General features: G+C 30.9%; 3 protein-coding genes and 1 pseudogene across 5 annotated transcripts; 3 read left to right on the top strand and 1 right to left on the bottom strand.

Annotated features, from left to right (window-relative positions):
• Window positions 1–1,143: 1,143 nt before the first annotated feature.
• Window positions 1,144–4,856, top strand: Tsp97E (Tetraspanin 97E). Of its 3 annotated transcripts, none has more exons than XM_040714385.2 (5): window positions 1,144–1,287; window positions 1,354–1,617; window positions 1,737–1,955; window positions 2,146–2,255; window positions 4,380–4,856. In XM_040714385.2, exons 1-4 carry the CDS (start codon window positions 1,222–1,224, stop codon window positions 2,209–2,211), a joined length of 615 nt encoding a protein of 204 aa, XP_040570319.1. In that variant the 5' UTR covers window positions 1,144–1,221; the 3' UTR covers window positions 2,212–2,255; window positions 4,380–4,856. The 3 variants fall into 3 exon arrangements, with proteins under 3 accessions (XP_040570319.1, XP_040570318.1, XP_040570320.1); XM_040714384.2 differs by having other exon boundaries at window positions 2,146–2,207; XM_040714386.2 differs by lacking the exon at window positions 2,146–2,255.
• Window positions 4,857–7,032: 2,176 nt separating this feature from the next.
• LOC121119199 (NAD-dependent protein deacetylase sirtuin-2) lies at window positions 7,033–8,145 on the bottom strand. Its single transcript, XM_040713819.2, has one exon. It carries the CDS (start codon window positions 8,143–8,145, stop codon window positions 7,264–7,266), a length of 882 nt encoding a protein of 293 aa, XP_040569753.1. The 3' UTR covers window positions 7,033–7,263.
• Window positions 8,146–9,019: 874 nt separating this feature from the next.
• Window positions 9,020–15,202, top strand: LOC121119198 (U3 small nucleolar RNA-associated protein 6 homolog). Its single transcript, XM_040713817.2, has 8 exons — window positions 9,020–9,161; window positions 9,233–9,359; window positions 10,211–10,351; window positions 10,406–10,588; window positions 10,682–10,926; window positions 11,546–11,843; window positions 14,229–14,757; window positions 14,823–15,202. The coding sequence occupies exons 1-8, from the start codon at window positions 9,070–9,072 to the stop codon at window positions 14,966–14,968; spliced, it is 1,761 nt and encodes a 586-aa protein (XP_040569751.1). The 5' UTR covers window positions 9,020–9,069; the 3' UTR covers window positions 14,969–15,202.
• Window positions 15,203–17,448: 2,246 nt separating this feature from the next.
• LOC139905864 (histone H2A-like) lies at window positions 17,449–19,421 on the top strand (annotated as a pseudogene).
• Window positions 19,422–19,558: the final 137 nt, after the last annotated feature.

Consider the following 19,558-nt stretch of genomic DNA (forward strand, 5'->3'; position numbering starts at 1 on the left):
ATGTAAGTCTCATATTCATTAAAGTTTTAGAATTTAACAATTAATTATTATGACTTAGATGTCCGAGGATGGTAACTGGTGGGATCCTTTTTGCCCTTGCCTGGTTACGCGTAAGAATATCGTAATGACGACATTAGCATTTTGCTGCATTGCTCTCGTCACTTGGACAGTGGTAGTTACTGCAAAGGATCCTGCAAATAATAACCTTATAAAGTCCAATGTGACCTTTATCGTTATTGAGGATAGCAAAACCATAGCAAATTTGAATTTGACCATGAAAAGTGCTCTAACAATCAAAAAAGTGGATGAAGCCTATAACAAAGCTATTAAAAAAGTATCAGACAAATTCCCTCCTCTTGCTCCTCCAAAGACAGTTCTTCAAGTCATCAATAATAAGAAGAAGGCTATCTGCAAATGCATTTGTTCTGCAGGGACTACAAAAAGAGATATGAGAAATGCATTAAATGAGCATTAATTAAAGTTATTGCATATATACAATTAGATCTTGAGCGCAACCACAAATAAAAAATGTTCACTCAACCTCATCCTCTTAATTATTAATAGTATGTCTTCCACTTTGAGAACTACCAGGATTATACTCTGAACTATTGTTCATATATTTTATAGAAAAAAATAGAGTGACTCACATGTTGTTGTGAAAATTTTATAACCTGTAATTTAAACCTTGTAGAACAATATATCTAAAATGTTACGACTTATCACTGATGTTTATAGTGGCTATATTTATAATATTGGAAGGAATATATTAATTAACTATGAATATTTTATCATGCTATAAAACATTCATCAGAAAAGGAGTGTTATAATTATAAATCAAATCATGACTAATAGAATTTGCTTTCACATAATAGTAATGCTTAAAAAGAGACTTACAGTTGCAAAGAGAGAGAGGGGGGAGCTAAGGAGACGAATCTTTACTAGGACTTAAAGATGACAGTGGTAGTCGTGTTCGTGTAGGAGTAATATAATTGTATAGAATAACTATAAGAACCTTGCATTTCTACGCATATATTTTTAAAACACAGGCGCAACTCTCTGGTAATATTGAGCTGGCAGATCAACGAGAGTATTTCCTTTCATTTTAATATTTACTTTTATCATCAGTCCAACCTGTAGCTTGCTTGCTTTTGACGTATTTAACATTTTTCTGGTTGTCCTTCATATACTACTTGTAACTCCTAAGATCCCTTCCACGTAGATATGGCCGCGAATAGAGGATTCTCTTGCTCTAAAAACACACTCATCCTCCTAAATGCTGGATACATTGTAAAGATATCACAATATATATTTATAATCTATAATAAATATTAATTACATGCATTGTTTGAATAGTTGGTGGCTCTGATTCTCATCATAGTCGGTAGCTCGTATGGCTCTGTAGCCTTCACTTCGTTACCCATTGTGGGAGGAATTGTTGCTTGTGGAGTCGGATTACTTTTAGTTGCTTTGTTAGGACTCGTTGGGATAATCAAACACCATCAAGTCATGCTATTTTTCTATATGTGCATCTTATTTGGCATATTTTTAATTCAGTTCAGCGTTGCATGTGCCTCTCTAGCTGTTGGACCTGAGGCAGAGAAAAGATTTTTAGGGAAGGTATGTAGATGTCTAACCAAGAAGAATCTGTTAGCCTTCAAAAAATTATTTTTGTACAAGTGTTCATATCTATTTAATTCACTCAGCCTTCTCTTAAGTTAATTCTCTCTTTTCATTAGGCCTGGGAACATTTGAATGACAATTCCCAAAAATCTGTGGAAATTAAACTACAATGCTGTGGATTTGATAGTCATATTGGTCGAAATTGTAGTACTATCCCTGGATGTGAAAAAGATACAAATCCCTCTTGTCTAACCTGTTTGGAGGTTATTGAGCCCATGTTAAACAAGGCTTTCAATTCTGTTGGCACCATTGGGTTATTTTTTTCGTTCATTGAAGTAAGGGGATTAGTCATTAGTTACTACTTATTAATTATAGATATTTTTGTAAAATTGGACATATTATTTTGAATTTACTCTGATACATATTACAATACTAAATATTTTTCTTGCTGGTGCATTCCCAGGGGAATGTTCTTACTACGCCAAATGCTTCAATATTATATTTATTACTTATTTCTTCTTTCAGTTAATTGGAATTTACTCTACCTACAAGTATCGTGTCCAAATTAGGGATATGGCCGAACTATCGTAATTTTTTAATTACTATTTTCTTATATCACACAGTTTTTATTCAGGGTAATTGATGTTTCTCTTTACTTTTTTGTTTTGTCCTTGTCTGTTTTGTTGGATTAATCCTCCTCAAAATGCTTGCTTTTTTAATATTTGCTTCTTACTTAATTATATCAATTAATTATCAGTGGAGGAAATAAGTATTTGATCCCTGTCGATTTTGCATGTGTAGCCACTGACAGAAAATACCGGTCTATAATTTTAATGGTGGGTTTCTATGAACAGTGAAATACATTATATAAAAAAAAAAAAAAAAAAAAAAAAAAATGCGATGAAGTGGTACTTTCCCTTTACCAGAAAAAAATCCCCGAAACATTATGTTTCCACCTTCATACTTGACGGTTGGAAAGGTGTTCTTTGGGGTTACCTCTGAATTTTAATTCCTCCAAATACAGCAAGTCTAGTTAATACCAAAGAACTCGATTTTGGTCTCTTCTGAACACATCAAATTCACCTACCATTAAAATTACAGACTGTTCTTTTGGTAGCAAACTTACAAAATCGACAAAGGATCAAATACTTATTCCACTATATTATGCTATTAGTCATATTGAATAGTACTTTTTTGTCGTTTATTTGGTAAAGGGCGTATTGTAAGATTTCCCTGGGATTTGAATGTCTACTTTGGGTCATTCCATTTCTATTAATCAGATATTCTATTTTATGGTGCACGGTAATTTTACCTTAAACTATTTTACCTCGGGACATTTACCTTGAACCATTTCACCTTAGGACATTTTGCCTTAATATATATATATATTATATAGGTTTATAGGTCGTTATTGTTTGTTTTTGGTTGAAATTGATGTTCCCTTTGAATTTCTTAAATCAAAATATGTATTACTATAAAATGCATTAAATGTTAGTTTTCTGTTGGAATAATGATGGTATTATCCTCATGTCTAATGTTATGCTTGTTCGTCAATCCATAGTGAGATTTTGTTGGTGTATGCATTGAAATTTTGGGGCATAATTCCATTATTTTTCCAACAAAAACATGCATTTTAAAGAAAATGGCTTTAAGGGGAAAAGTCCTAAGGCAAAATATTTTAAAGCAAAATTACCTAGCGCTCTGTTATAATCTACCAAAAAGATTTTTTTTTTTATCTACAATCACTTAACATTATTAATTCCATTTAAAACGGCCACAATCTAAAAAAAACGTCAAGAGTCAATGGATGTTACTTTTAATTCTATAATGCCCAATTATCCTGTTCCACTTATAAAAAAATTCCTTTTTTTATATAAATCGGTCAAAATGTAAGATTTTTTATTTTAAATTTTTGAGATTTTAGTTAGAAATGGATTTTTTTATTATTTTAAAGTCACTGACAGACTGTTCTTGCTGATCTGTATATAAAAGAGAATAATTTTCTCCATATTAGGTTATTTATTTTTTTATTAAAACCACATGTTCTTAAAAAAAAAAAAAAAAAAATCTTTGAGAAATTGTATTTTTTCTGTTTAAGATCAAATGTTTATCTATGAATTTTTTGAGCCAAAAAATTATCTGAACTCCTCAAATGGACGATTTCGAAACTCATATCAAATATGGCAAATATGGTGTTATGGGTTTAAGAAATTTTTAACAGATTGATGACTATAAATTATGATTAAAAAGATGTTGTAATATGATTGGTTTTTTTTATATAATTTGGTGCTTTCTATGCAAATAAATACATTTAAATTTTAAATAAGTCTTAAAATATTTTAACTTATGAGTGCTAATTATTTGAATTTTTGATGAATCTATTATTACTAATTTAATGTACGTAAGCAATTAACAAAATCAGATGATCAGATGTTGTTGGTTACAAAATAAAATATAAAATTATGAAATGACATAAAATATATTAAGCTATAATTAATTATTAATTATTTCTGAGCGTTTTAATCTTGGTTTCTGTTTTTATTTCATTAAAATAACATCTCATCATATTATTTAAATTTAAGAAATGTTGATTCGGAGCTTGTAAGTATCCGAATCAAAAAAATTCATAGGCTTTTTTGAAATTCTTGTATGTTTTTATTCATATTTACTCATTATTTATTTTTGGGGTGTGTTTTGTGGGTGTAAAATATACAATTTATTCAATAAATTGTATTCTAATAGAATTTTTATTTTTTCAGGTTTTAGGTGTGATATTAACTTATAGATACAGAAATACAATTAATCCTGAAATGTTTTACCACTGAACACTCAATCCATCCAAAAATGTGTTTTGGGACTTGAAATTATAAAACATGTCTGAATAAATTGTTATTATTATGTAGTCTTATTAATATTAAATTTAAAATTATATCAGCAATTACTTTATAATCTAACTTATTTATTTTATCCTTTGATTCGACAAACTTTTTGTTTCGTTATTTTCAATGAAGTTTTTTTATGTAGATATTTATATTCAGTAATCGCAATTTTTTGAGTGTATTATTTTTGTCAGGAGTGCTTTAGAGTATGTTTGATCGGAAGATCTTAATATATGTATGTAGCATAGCATTATTAATGTGATATTCTACTATAGTGTGTGTTTATGTTGTTAGATATAAAGTTTGAAAATATATACTGTTCTCATTATTAAGCAAATATACTTAAACTTAAATATACATATGTATATTGTATTTACTTAATTACCCTACTTACATAATAATTTATATTGTATTTTGTTGTCAGCTGTGATTTTTTCTACTTTTTTTCACATCAATATTCTGAAATCTGATTGGTTGAGTTCGAATGAGATATTTTTAAGACCTCAACAATTTTCAACAGTTAATTATAGAGAGTTTTCATGTGACGTTAGCTTTGTTGATGTCGATCATTTTGAGAGAGACCTAAACAACCCATTTTTTTGAAAAATCTAATAGTTTTTTTAATTAGCATTAAGAAAATTTATCCCTTTAATGCCTAGGTATATTATATATTCAACCCTATATAATATATTATATTAAACATATATTATTACCTCATTAGTCAACCTTATTTCCTTATTGTAGATGATAAATTAACTATTATAATGGAAGGAATAAGCTATATGTATCTAGTTATCCTAATTTTCTCATTCCTAATTGATCCAAAAAATATACATATAAATATAGCCATATCATAGGGGTTTTATTACTTTGATTAGATTCAAATATCACTGTTTATCATTACTATCAAGTAGTATTTAATCCAGATGTTATGTCTTTTACCTTCTTAAAGCTATTTGATGTAGTTTGATCAAGGTTTGTTGGAAATTTGTACATTTTATGTAGTAAAAGTATTAAATATGAGTCCTCGAGATGGTGTCGCTATCAATTATAAAGCAATTTATTACTTCTACGGAAAACGTTTTATTCAATAATAGTTGCATAATTGAGAAGAATTGGCTGATTTGGTCTTTTTTTTTATTTTTATTTTTGGTGCCTGAAAGGTTGAGAGGCACAATAAATATATCGACGTGTTAAGCCACGTAAAGATATCTTTAAGTGGCATTCAAGATACTTAGAGACAAAAAAGTATCTTACTGGCATTATACATAATATATATGGTAATAAAAAAAATTTAAATTGATATTTTTCGAGGATTAGCCTCATTATATATTGAGAAACATTTTAATATAAAAGTGAAATGACACACAGTGATTACTTTCATTAAATGTTAATCTATTTCTTTACAAAAAAATATCATAAAGAATTTTTCATGTATAATATGATAACTTTGCATATATTTTTTCTAATTATATTATCGCAATTAGCGTTTAAAAAAGAATCGGGATGAGATTCACGTTTCAACTCTCTGACGATATGATTACATTTTCTAATAATATACAATAATAACTACAGTATATTTACATTTACTGGGCTGTATTGAATAGTCACAGTGTGAAATTGGAATTTGCTTTGAAGCGAATGTTAGGCAGAAAATCCGGACTGAATTTCATATATTGCTCATATTATCTTGCTGTGTATCAAATTAAGCCTTCAAACAATATAAACTAGATATATATCTAAGATTAGTTTTAATTTCATTTAAATCTGGTTTTTTTTTATCGATTTACCCTTAAGGGCATACAAAACGACTTTATCATTTAATTATAGGTCTCCATTTACCCATTAAAATGAAAAGTTTTTTATTAGTAATTTAAATTAAATATTAATAGAGTAACAATTTAAAATAAATTTCTTAATTATCTGTTTAGAAATATATAAGTGTTTTGTTTATCAATACCGTATGACGGGTGCGTCATGTAGTTCTAAAAAAACAATTTTTGAAGGTTTCGCCTCAGTCTTGACCTTTACCATGTCTAGAGTTCATTTTTCGTTCAGATCAAGACCAATTTAAATCAAAACTTTATTTACTAGAATATACGGGTCTCGATTTTTTCTCTTGATCCCGATCTTCCAAAATTGTGTTTTAGGGCTAATTAATTATAGGTCAATAATGCATTTTTTAACAAGAAAAACAGACTGGTCAAGATTGTCTTATTGTTATTCAGAGTGGTCGATTATCAAGGTTTTGTTCATAGATCTAAGTCCTTGAATATTTTCATCGAGTCCAATTCACGTCCTCCCATTTATTTTAAGGCTCACTTTTAGTCCATAATTATAATAAAGGGTGTATAGTGTTAAGGTTTTTATTGAATTTAGTATAAATTAGCTTTCGAGTCTAAGTCAAGTCGCGAGTCTTTAATTGTGAGATCCAATTCTATTCGCAAGTTTTTAAAATATGAACGCAAATCTTGTGTTTAAGTCCCCACCTCCAATAATATTTTATATATATTTACTTATGATGATATGATGATTTACTTTATATATTTATTGCCATTTGATAGTTATTTTTTTGTTCATTTCAGTTCTGTAAAGTAAGAACATTTAATAGAAACAAAATCGATATCAAATTGTGACGAATAAAATGTTTTTTATTACTAGAAGTCAATTAGATGACACAAAATTACAATGTACAAAGTGCAATGCTTTTTATATAATTCTGTAGGAGAAGTCCAAGAGAATCAATTCCGTGGCGTAGATCATTCTAGAGTTTATTCAATTCTTGTGTCCAATTCAGTTTGCTACATAAATTTCTGACAACTTGATCGCAGTCTTCAATTAAGACTAGATCGTTTGGTTTATCAAACTTAATTGAGGAGTTGAGACCCAAAAATGAGCCTAAAGTAGATGTTGATTGCCCTGGCTTCGTTTTAGAAACATAAACTCTTGGAATTTGACTTTTAGTGAGAGTAATAAGCCCATTATATGGAGCAACTGCCAATGATGTTCCGAAAACTAGAAGAAGATCCGCATTTTTTAAATCATTATGTGCCAAATTGCAGAATCTGGAAGGCATTGTTTCACCAAATAGGACCACATCAGGACGAACGACTCCTCCACAGGCTTCACATTTGGGAACACCATTATTTTTTTCTGGATGGAAGATTGCATCCTTTAACCAGGGAAGTTCGTATGTTTCACTACATTTGGTACAGTAGCTTCTGCGGAATGATCCATGTGCTTCAACCACTAGGTCCTCAGGTAAACCTCCCAAGTATTCTAAGGCATCAATGTTTTGAGTAATAACTCTTCGAAGAAGTCCTTTTTGATGTAACAGTGTAAAAAATTTGTGAGTATCCGTAGGAATTAGTTGAGACGGATAAATCTCACGAATTAAACCATAAAAGGGATTTGGATCCTTATTGAAATATTTCCCTTCAAACACAGCCTCGGGGTATGGTAGATCAAACTTTCTTAATTTGAAGTAGAGGCCAAACGAAGGAGATCGAAAGTCTGGGATGCCGGCGTTTGTAGAAATTCCAGCTCCACAAAGAATAACAATGTTCTTATACCTTCCGTTTTGAATTTGTGAGACTAGAGACTCAACAGAAAATCCTTGAATTGATGAGGAGCTTCCTTGTCCCATTTCATATAATATTTATAAATAATGGATGAGGGAGTCTCGTTGTCATAAATCTGAAGGTAAAATTATTGTCATTTTTTGTGTTATATAAATATTTATCTTTTATCAATATATAATTTTGGGAAACAAATTAATAATTCGTTTATATATTTGACAACAAAAAACTCCAAGGGATTTATGACAAATTTTATCAATACTCGATAGAAATGTCATAAAAAAGAGGGGGGGGGGCGAGATATCATAATACATTATACAGTCTCTTTACTAAAAGTCAATGATAAAATTATTGTACAAATACTTAATCTATAGATAATAACACATAAAACTAAAATAACTAAATTAAGTTCCCACAGTTGTTACTGAATGATACAGTACCAATAATGAATGGGTCAATTATCTTAATTAAATCTGGAGCCCTATAAATCTACAATTAATAATTATTCATATACTTATATTATTTTTATGATTCTTAATCATGCATGACGTTTATAATTTGCTTCGATCTTACACCGTAATATATCCTCATTAATAATTAATATAAATCTAATTTCAAGTATTATTTCTGATATCAATACTCATTAGTAATAATTGATATGTATGGTGTTTTTCAACGATAGTCATATATTGACTTATTTTTAATTATTATCATTTATCACTACATAGTAGATTTTATTAATAAAGAACACAACAATTATTAAGTAAATAACCTGTTAACTTCGGAATAAAAAAAATGGTAGAAACCCCAAAGTGATAATGACGTGTATCAATGACGTCATATTACTATATTTACTTTAGGGGGTACTCACTCAAACTTGAAGATCAACAATAACAGTAGCTACAGATGTAAGCAAAACACGTGGGTCCACGGATCAGAGGAATATCGATCAAGGAATTAGTGAGTAATAAAGTGTATTAAAAGTTTGTAGAATGGCGGAACTTGTACAACAAAGTATGGAACAAATGCTCCCAGAGCTGGAACAGCTTGAAAGAGTACAAATTCTTAGTGCAGAGGAAGTCAAGTATGTTGTTATTATCGTTTTACTGAAAAGATTATATTTAAAAATTATAATATTCTAAAACCTTCTTATAGACAGGTTATAAAAAGAAGACGGAGATTCGAGTATAAAGTACAAAAACAGACGAAGAAGAAAGAAGACTATCTTTCCTATATTGAGTATGAGTCCAGCCTTCTCTCTCTTGTGACTCTTCGTAGAGATGTAAGTGTTAAAACATGAACAAGGGTAGTCAATTGACAATCTCACAATATTTAACTTCTACTGTTTTAATAAATGTTATTGAAGACCTAATCTGAAAGCCTGATGTAGTTATCGGAGGTGGGCATTCCGCTAATCTCTATTTAGTGGAATACCAAATGTATAAGAACGCTAATACCATTATTCTTCTTACTTACTTAGAGCTACTGGTTTGTGACGATTTGATATTTGAGCCCATAGTTTCATTAACGATTTGAGTTAGTTCTTAATGGGTTCCTAACTTCCAATAAAATCCATTAAAATCTAACTTTTAAATAAATAAATTTATAAGCCCTTGATTATATCACCTTATTCGCCCCACTCCCACTAGGTCAAGTTATCCTCCCAAAATTCACTCTTCCAATTAAAACAACTGCCAATACATACAAATTATAATGAAGACTTAAAAAAATCCACCTTGGGTACTGGCCATTTCAGAGGTTTCATTTTCGAATAATATTTAGCTTTTTTTTTTACTTCGGGGAAATGTAGGATGCTAGCTGTCTTAAGAGAGTTTTACACATCTCTGGTACCTCTGAATATTCATATTTCTTTCCTTGTTGGCAACATCCGACCTAGACTGATTCCTTGTTGATCCGAGGATCATTTGACATACCCTTTCATTATGATAATTTAATGAGTGGATTAACGTTAGCCCACCCATGAACCTACAACATTAGCAGGTGCCCACTTTGAAGTTAGCAATAGGTCATACCCATTTCCCCCACAAATTCACAACCCTCCTGTTATAGAATAATCCATATTTTTTTGCTTTCGTCATTAATACTGTAATCGTTTGTATTTGTTTATTGCAGAAGATTGGCTATGATTTTAAAAAGAATGAAATCGATTACTGCATATCAAGACGGATCAATAAATTATTTCGAATTTTAGAACACCGTTTTGCTAATGATACTAAAATATGGATGTCTCATGTTGAATTTTTAAAAAATGTGGTGAGAATTCAAAAAAAGTTCATAGGATTTTTGGAAACTGTATTCTTTTTTTAGGATTGGAAAACAGAGTTGAGTAAAATTTGCCGACGATTTATTCAAGCACATACGAACAATCCTGAAGTTTGGATCACAGCTGCAAAATATGAACTGGAAGTTGTTGGTAATGCGGACAGTTCGCGTAAAATAATGCTTGAAGGGTTAAGATTTCATCCGGAGTCTCGGGATCTATTTAAAGAGGTATGATAAGTGTCTGCCAGATTCTACATAATATTTTTTTACGTTTATAATGCCCCACGGGATATTTATTAATGTATTAATCTCATATTTTAGTATTTTCGTCTTGAAATGATTTATGTGGATCTATTGAAGAAACGGTCCAATGTTTTGGGCATCAATGGAGATGATATTAATGAAGAAACGAGAGATAAAGTATTGGACGGAGAAGTCATAGTAACAGTGTTAAAGATGGCTGTAGAAGCAATTCATGAGACGGATTTTGTAGCCTCTCTCCTTAATGTTGTGTCTACTATGGAGGATCCCTCATGCTTTCAGAAGATTCGAGATCAAATAGTTGAGTAAGTATTAAATATTACTAATTATGTAGTAAAAATGGACACCTCTGAGGCAATAAAAGATGTAGAACGGAGTATGTAGATCTTAAAATATTATTTTTTTTAGTTCAAATATAGTCTTTGTTTATAATTTATAACACTAATCTGTTTATTTGAAAAAGCACAATAAACATAGATATTATTTATTTTTCTCCTTCAAAACTTTTGTTGAAAGATACATTGCACAATATTTAGGTTATTATTTATAAATATTTTGTCCGATTTAAAGTATAAAAAATGATTTATATTTTTTGCTTTTTTTTATTTTTAATATTTAAAAATAAAACGAGCTTTCTCTCATTTTCTTAATTAAAAACGATGATGCAATAGTTTTAAAGTTAATTTCAATGCCTCCGTCATTGTAGCAATGAAATGGATAATCAAGAATGAAAAACACTTCTTATTATTACTTTCTTTCTTTTTTTTTTTTTTTTTTTGAAAGGTTTTCAATAGTCAAACCTGATTAATTTATGCTTCTTTTGACATTCGAAATATGCTATTCCCCCCTTTTTTTTTCGTAAAAAAGTTGTGTGTTACATATAAAAATCTACATTGCACTTTTATTTATTTTTTATTTTCTTAGAATTTTGAAACAGGACTTCCAACAACACTATCTGACCTGGGATACCTTAGGAAGGGAGGCTCTCTACAATGGTCAACCTTTAAGTGTCGTCTGCAAACATTATGAGGATGGGTTGAATACTATTAAGGAAGAAGATGAATTGAAGGAATTGATGGAAAGCTACATTGAGACACTTGAGTCAATTCCTTCTCTTCTCGATGGCAAGGATTTATTGAGTTCAATTGGAATCAAACTCTTGAATGTATTTGAAATTGCGCATAAAAAGAAAATTTTGAAAGAAAATTTTTATTCTGAATGGGTGAGAAAAAGATTTATATTACCGGGTTTATATTTAATAATATTGACATTATAAATTAAGTAATTTTAATTCATAAAATATTTGGTCATGTGATTATTTTTTTCCTGTAAATTAAGTACACAATAAGGAAATAATCATTATTAGTTTTATAATAGTAGTCTTTAATGAGTTAGCGGATGGATTTGATATATAACTTATTTCAAGTTTTTCTCTATTACACTTTTTGCCCAAGCAGAGTCAATTTTACTCTGATATCTCCTGTATACTTCTTTATGAGAGTTTTGTAAATGTCTAACAAATTGTCCTGTATTATACTTGCACGAAACTGCCATATGACATTCTTTGCATTTACCAATCGTGGAATTTCCTGGCACATCATCAAAATGTTCCCAGATCATGGGTCTTGGTTTCCCTAACTTTGCACTATGTGTTCTTCGAAGATTTGGACCAGATCCTCGTCTTCCACTCAATGGAATATCCTCACTATGTTTCCTTCGATTTTCATATACAGCACTGTGCCGTCGTTGACTATTTGGTGTAGTAGGAGACTCACTGCAATGTAGAGACGCATTTCCTAGAATGGGGTTGGAAGAAACATCTTCTGTGCTACTCATGGAAGTATGAATTGCCTCCTTTATCTTTGCAACAGCCAGTTTCTTTCTAATTTCTTCCTCCTGTGATTTGTGTTTATCACAGGTCACAACTATCTTTGGAATCTCTGGTGGTGAGGATGCAACACCTTGTTTGATTTTTTTACCGCTGGAGTAGCAATTTGTTGACTTCAGTAGTGCTTCTGCATCCTCAACTACCAAATAGGGTGTCGAAGGAGTGTTTTTTGACAATGAATGTGGAAAATTTTCTAGACTGTGATTTGCATTCGCACTTCTTGGAATCAAATATTCTTCTTCATTTGAGTCTGGATTTCCAGTACCACCAGAAACCCAACCCGTGACTCTATCCTTAAACCTTCTCCAGGAGCTTCTTCTTTTGAGTAGTACATTTTTTTGTTCCTCCAAAACTGTTTGAGAACTTTCAGGTATTGTAAAACTTCCATCCTCGCTTAAATTGGAAGTTGTCATCGCTATAGTTTGGAAATACTCTGTTGGAGGCTCAAGACAGGAGTCATCGATACTTGAACCAAGTATTGCAGAATAATGCTCTACTGGCACAGATTGACGTCTAGGTCTTGGAGTAATATGAACAACACCTTCTTGTGGTGGGGACGACATGGTTGTGTAGTTTTTCGACTTTATGTTAAGCAATAATGCAAAATATTATTATTTCAGTTAAACAACTTGTGATTAAAACGTTCATGAACTTATATAGGATCGAGCTTCCTTTTTCTTCGCCTCCATATTATAGAAGCCACTACTACCATTTCATGAGTGTATTTTTTATTTGTAAAAATGTAATTGCTCTTTACTATTTATTCTTTTTTTCAATTTAATAATGTTAATATCGCTCGGTAGTGGAAGGATAAATACTAAATAACTTAACTTTTATTTTTCTTTAAAAAAAGGTAATATTCATAGTATTAGATGTTGGCGGGAGTTATCAAGAATGAAAGCATGTATATATCTTGTTTTTTGGCTCCATTTGTATTTAAATAGTATAGAATGATCGTATATGTATATGAATGTATGTCTTAGCTGTAGTAGAACACGCGTTCTTTCTTTTTAGTTGTATATAAGATACAAAATTGTTACTATTAAAAATTTGTCGTTATAGATATATTTAAGTACGTATATAATATTTGATATTATCATGTGTACATAATATCTAGACCAAGTACATAAATGCGTGTGAATTTTACTTAACTGCGACTTTAAGTCATACTTTTAAAAAAACAAAACGACTGGTATGCATATGAAGAAGGAGGGTTGTTTGTTCAAAAGTCGAAAGTCACCTACCTATCTTTGCTGCTGTCGGGACAAGTCTTGTGATAAATTTTCTCTTCTTGAGTAACGTTTCAATTTGATAGAGGAATTTAATTAATGTTATACTTTTCGTTTTTGACAGGATATTTGAGTAAATCTCTTTTTACATAGTAACCAATGTGACTCGTGTTTGATTTACATATTATGATGTTATTAGATAACTTTTTATCCTCTAAATAAATATTCTGAAAGAGTGGCAGAGAAGTACTCCTTCATTGTCACTCATTAAGTTGTAGTGTGACACTATCAACATGGGTAAATAAATTATCCATTTCATTACTTTATTTTATCTCTATCAAACTATTCACGTGATATCTGTTTAAAAAAAATATACGCAAAATTTGCTTTCCAAATATTTTTACATTTTATACATATATATACACTGATTTATTTGTAAAATTTTGCTACTCACATTGACGCTAATCCACTTTTCTATTACTGTTTACAGATATCCTTACTCAATCCCAAAGAAAATGTCTCTCAAATATCAACCATTATCTCAGAAGCCAGAACTCAGTATCCCACTTCAATTTCCCTTCTACGAGAAAGTTTAGCTCTTTCCCTACGAACTGACGATGATCTTCTCTCTTCTACCATCGGAGATATTATTCAACGTTACTTTGATGGAATAGAAAAGGTGGATCGAAGAGAAGTCCCTTTGGAGCTCTTAGAGTTTATGTTTGTCAACATTTCATCACGTGATGGCTCCTACCTGCATGACTTTTACATTCGTTCTCGCTCCGGCTCCCCATCTTGGGATAAATCTGTTCGACTCCTTTATTTTGATCATTTGTATACTGTCAAAGGGATTCAGGCTATTCGAGGGTTTTATGATGAGAATAAGTATGATCCTCCATTTGATATGGATTTTCATCTTAAGGCCTTGGAATTTGAAAATCTATGCGAAAAGTTGAATAAAACTCGTATTAGGAGTATTTATGAGGCTGCTTCAGATCAATTTGGGAAGGATAACATTGGTAATACAATCAATGATAAATAATTTAATTTTAACCTAATTAATTCATCTATCTATCTCTCTTAGATATTTGGCTTCAATTAATCGACTTCGAGACTAAAAAGGGTAAAAGTGCAGAGATTACTTCCATAGGCACACGGGCAGAAAATTCTTTGAAAACTTCTGAATTGAAAGAACAGTTTCGTATAAAATTTGAATCCCGAATCTATTGAATTATAATATATCTGATTCTATGAAATAGTTATATTTTCTTGTTTGCGTATGACAATATTAAATTTCAAGCAACTTTCTTCCAGAAATATTTTATATTAATTTACCGTTTAAAGTGTAAGACATTGAAATATTTCGTATTTAGTCAAGCCAGATTTTATTAAATTTTTATGATAAGCTGAAAGGAAAAACACGATACCTATCTCTCAATAAAACAGAAAATTCAAATAGAAAAATTGAAACTTTAGAAAGCGGAATGATCTTTTTATTAAAAATATATTCCATTAAGTTTGTAGGCATGCACATTTTTAGAAAAGAAAATAGCTAAATTAAAATATATCACAGATTCTGATAAAAAAAATGATATTTCAATTATACAAATGTATAATTATAATCCCAAACTGAATTTGTATATTATAAAAAAAAATCAGGTTTTAGACTTCTTTTAGGATCCATATATAACTCAAGGATACTCGGAGATTTAACGGCGTTCATTAAAGGAAGAAAAACTTTTAAAAAAGTTATGTTTTTGCCTCTGCTTGTTAGTTAGTCCCCACAATCAACGATTAAGATTTTGATCAAACTTTGCACGAAGATTATATATGTCATAGTAAGAGGCCATTAAATTTTGAGTAGTCAAGGTAACACAAAACGTAGAAAATACATGATCAAACATAACTTAAGAACAGATTAAGATGTGTAACTAATACAAATACAATAATGTTAATGATGGGTTACGTACTACCCATTCTAGTTTTCTTATTTTTAAGTTTATACATCTATTTACTGTTTTTGCTAGTTTCTATTTTTTTACTATAGATTTAAAAATATATATACTATGGAGTTTCTTGAGCGTATCAGGAACATAACATAAATCAACAAGGGATTCGAAAAATTTCTGAAAAAAGCCTTGAGGCCCCTAGTATTAGGAGGACCTATATACCAGGCTTGGCTAAATTAAATCAAATTTTTATTTATAATAAAAAAATATTTACATAATAGCTTATAAAGGCTGATTTTAAAACAAGAAGCCCGAATAAGTTGAAAAGTTGATGTTACAACACATTTTTCCTTTTCGTCATTATTACCATTGGTATTTACAGAGATCCCGTATCAGGGGGATTAATACTATTTCAGCGAACATATGTAAATCTAAACTCTCAAGTCTTACTCATTATGACCAAGAGTCTAACTTACAGAAGCTCAAGAACTCGAATATAGTCTAACTTTTATTAATATGTTAGGCAAGGGAAACTGAAAAGGCAACCGCTTTGTGCAGTTTATGTAACAATTTAAAAAAACTAGATATGACCATTTAGTGCGGTTGCCGTTAGACTAGGTTAGACAAATATTTTTTTATGAATTAATTATAACTAGGGTTCTATTTTGGCAAAAATTTAATATTATATATTTATATATGGGCAAGTTGGCAAAATCCAAAAAAAAAAATATTTTTAGGAAAAAAAATTGAAATAGTTACAAAATTAAAGCTCAAATATACAATTTAAATATTTAAAAAATTTCATAATCCACAAATAATAAATTTTTTTGGAAAAAAAATTCCACAATCCCCAGTTGTTCTCAAAAAAATATTTTTTTAAAAATTACATTTCTAATATAAAATTATTTGAAAAAAAAATCAAGTATTACATTTTTAAGAGAAAAATTTCAAAACTACATTGTCATTCATTGAAAAATAAATTTTTTGGAAAAATATATGAAAAATTAAATATTATTTTTATTATCATTATTATTATTTTTTTTTTTTTCGCAAATTAGAAAAGTAATAAATAGTTAAATACTATTTATGTTCCGAACGAAATTTCACGTGCTGACACGTAGACAATGTTAGAAAAAGCTTTTGGTTGAATCAGTTTTATCAAAAACCCGTGCATGTGAGTGGTACAAAGTGTTTAAGGAGGGATGTGAGATCGCAAAGACATGCTCATTTTTTTCTTTGATATCTGCGGTCTGGTGTATCATGAATTCTTCCCAAAGGGACAAACAGTCTATTTGCCCAAGTAGTAGTATTTGGGAATACTACATTCGTCAAAAACAGCCAGAATTATGGAAGAACAACTCGTGGATTTTACACGACCATAACGACCCATACCATAGAGCCACCACGACTATGTTAAAATTCAAAGCCAAACACGCAATAAAGACCATCGATCAAGCACCTTTTTCACCTGATTTAGCTCCGTGTGACTCAATGATGTGAAAGATGTGAAAATGGGATCAACAAATAAAAGGACTTGAACCTTACTGTCTATGAAAAAGATATCCCTCTAATTCCTCGTAATAGACAGTAAACATTAGATGATCAAAAAAATAAAAATCTATCCATTATTACAGATTTTGTACGTATATCTTTGATTAAATTCTAATATTAGTGTTTATCATTTCTATCAAATAGTATTCAATGCCAGTGTCATAAAGCCATTCGATGGAATTTAATCGAGAATGTGCTCATTTTATGTAGTAAAAAAACCAACTTCAAGCCCCCTGTGACGGCAATTATGAAAATGCACTATAGAAAAATATATCTTAATATTTTTTGGGATGGCAAAAGTCAAAATCTATGGAATTTTTTTTAGATGATCATTCATTTCAAGAAAAAGAAAGGAGGCAAAAAGTAATCTTGAGAATTGTGTAATTCATAATAAGAAGAAGAGAAGAGCGATGTGGATTGAGTTTTGTTAATAAAAATAACTCTCCCTCTGTTACACACACTCTCAATCCTCTTTTTTGAGTATAAATTCATTCGCAGCAACATTATTCATATTTAGTCTATTACGCGGCTATTGAAGACAGTGTTTTTCAGTTAAGTCATAATAAACGAATCTTCATGGAAAGTTATACGCCTCAACAACGAGATGTTGAAGAATCGACTCACGACAGCCGTCAAGAACTTGAGACTTTTATGACACCCTGGAGCCTTGTCAAGGCAAGTATAACTGGAAAGAAATACAAAGTACTGCTCATGCGACTATTGGAGCCGTAGGAACTTCTTAATCGTCGTGCGTTCAATGCATGGGCTCTTGAAAGTATTCAAGAAAATCCGTTGTTTCCACGCCAAATTTTGTTCAGTGGAGATACCCGTTTCCGACTCAATCGGTTACCCATAATGGATCAAAAGCATCCATTGAAAACAACAGTTTGGTGTGGTTTGTGGGCTGGTGGAATCATCTGTTCATATTTTTTCAAAAACGCTGGCGGCCAACCCGTTGCCGTGAACTGCGAACGTTATCTTTTTGGTTCCACAAATTGAAGCACATGGGCTCCACGATATTTGGTTCCATCAAGACTGTGTCAATTGGCACACATCGCGCGGAACAATGGACTTATTGAGGCATCATTTTGGTGAAAAATTAATTTCACGTTTTGGCCCGGTGAATTGGCCATTAAATTTGTATGATATCACACCTTTGGACTTTTTCCTTTGGAACCACGTAGAAGAAAAAGTCTATGTGGATAATCCAACGACGATTGAAGCATTGGAAGCAAATATTGAGCGAGTTATTCGTGAGATTCCAGTCTCAATGCTCGAACGCGTCATCGAAAATTGGCGCGAAAGAATGGACAATTTAAAGGCTAGTAGTGGCAATCATTTGGAGAGTATGTTTCCCGACGAATAATAGTAAATAATTTTTTCGGTTCATAATAAAATTTTGACCATAATATAATATTTTATGCGTTATATGTCTACAATCCAAAAACTGCTAGTTTTAAATCACCCTTTATAAACAAAATTAATTATGTCTGATTTTGGTAAAGGATAGAAAGTTAAGGGAAGGCAAAGTCTCGTTCCAGACGTGCTGGTCTTCAATTCGCTGTTAGTCGTATCATTGTCTTTTGAGGAAGGGGAATTATACTGAGCGTATGGGTGCCGGTGCTCCCGTCTACTTGGCTGCTGTCATGGAGTACCTCGCCGCCGAAGTCCTTGAACTGGCAGGCAATGCTGCCCGTGATAACAAGAAGACTCGTATAATCCCTCGTCATCTTCAATTGGCGATTCGTAATGACGAGGAGCTGAACAAATTATTGGTTGGTGTGACCATTGCTCAAGGTGGTGTCCTTCCCAACATCCAAGCCGTTCTGTTACCCAAAAAGACTGAGAAGTCTGCATAATTAACTTATTTAACGTCTCGAATTATTTCTCACCGGTCCTTTTTTGGACCACCACTTAAATCCTTTCAAAGAGCCTTGTTTGAGCTTGTAATACTCAGTATTAACTATTAGGAGTTAACTCTCTTCATTGTTTCCTTGTACATATTAATTATGTAACTACTTCTAGTGGCATGGATAATAAACTAGTAGTGAGTACTGACATAATTAAATTCTTAATACCACTGAAATAATCTTGTAATTACTTGAAAAAAAGTCTTTGCCGGGAAGGTAATTAGGCGTCTGCAGTATCATGTAAAATAAATAGAAGGAAAGGTGATAATATTATTCAGGCTATTTTTATTTCTTAATGTAGAAGAGGATATTCTTGGAATTATAATTTTTAGTACTTTTTCTCATATTGTTATTACTTAAAATCTCTACTCTTATATTAAATGGAAATCATCTGTGAAGCTGATATAGCC

Source organism: Lepeophtheirus salmonis, chromosome 6 (assembly GCF_016086655.4).
Source record: "Lepeophtheirus salmonis chromosome 6, UVic_Lsal_1.4, whole genome shotgun sequence".
Classification (NCBI taxonomy): Eukaryota; Metazoa; Arthropoda; class Copepoda; order Siphonostomatoida; family Caligidae; genus Lepeophtheirus; species Lepeophtheirus salmonis.

Coding starts and splice junctions, on each gene's coding strand:
- LOC121119199 (XM_040713819.2), bottom strand. CDS start 8,145: ATGGGACAAGGAAGCTCCTCATCAATTCAAGGATTTTCTGTTGAGTCT.
- Tsp97E (XM_040714384.2), top strand. CDS start 1,222: ATGGCCGCGAATAGAGGATTCTCTTGCTCTAAAAACACACTCATCCTC. Junction 1,618..1,736: donor AGAAAAGATTTTTAGGGAAG/GTATGTAGATGT, acceptor TCTTTTCATTAG/GCCTGGGAACATTTGAATGA. Junction 1,956..2,145: donor TATTTTTTTCGTTCATTGAA/GTAAGGGGATTA, acceptor TTCTTCTTTCAG/TTAATTGGAATTTACTCTAC.
- LOC121119198 (XM_040713817.2), top strand. CDS start 9,070: ATGGCGGAACTTGTACAACAAAGTATGGAACAAATGCTCCCAGAGCTG. Junction 9,360..10,210: donor TTGTGACTCTTCGTAGAGAT/GTAAGTGTTAAA, acceptor TGTTTATTGCAG/AAGATTGGCTATGATTTTAA. Junction 10,352..10,405: donor TTGAATTTTTAAAAAATGTG/GTGAGAATTCAA, acceptor TTCTTTTTTTAG/GATTGGAAAACAGAGTTGAG.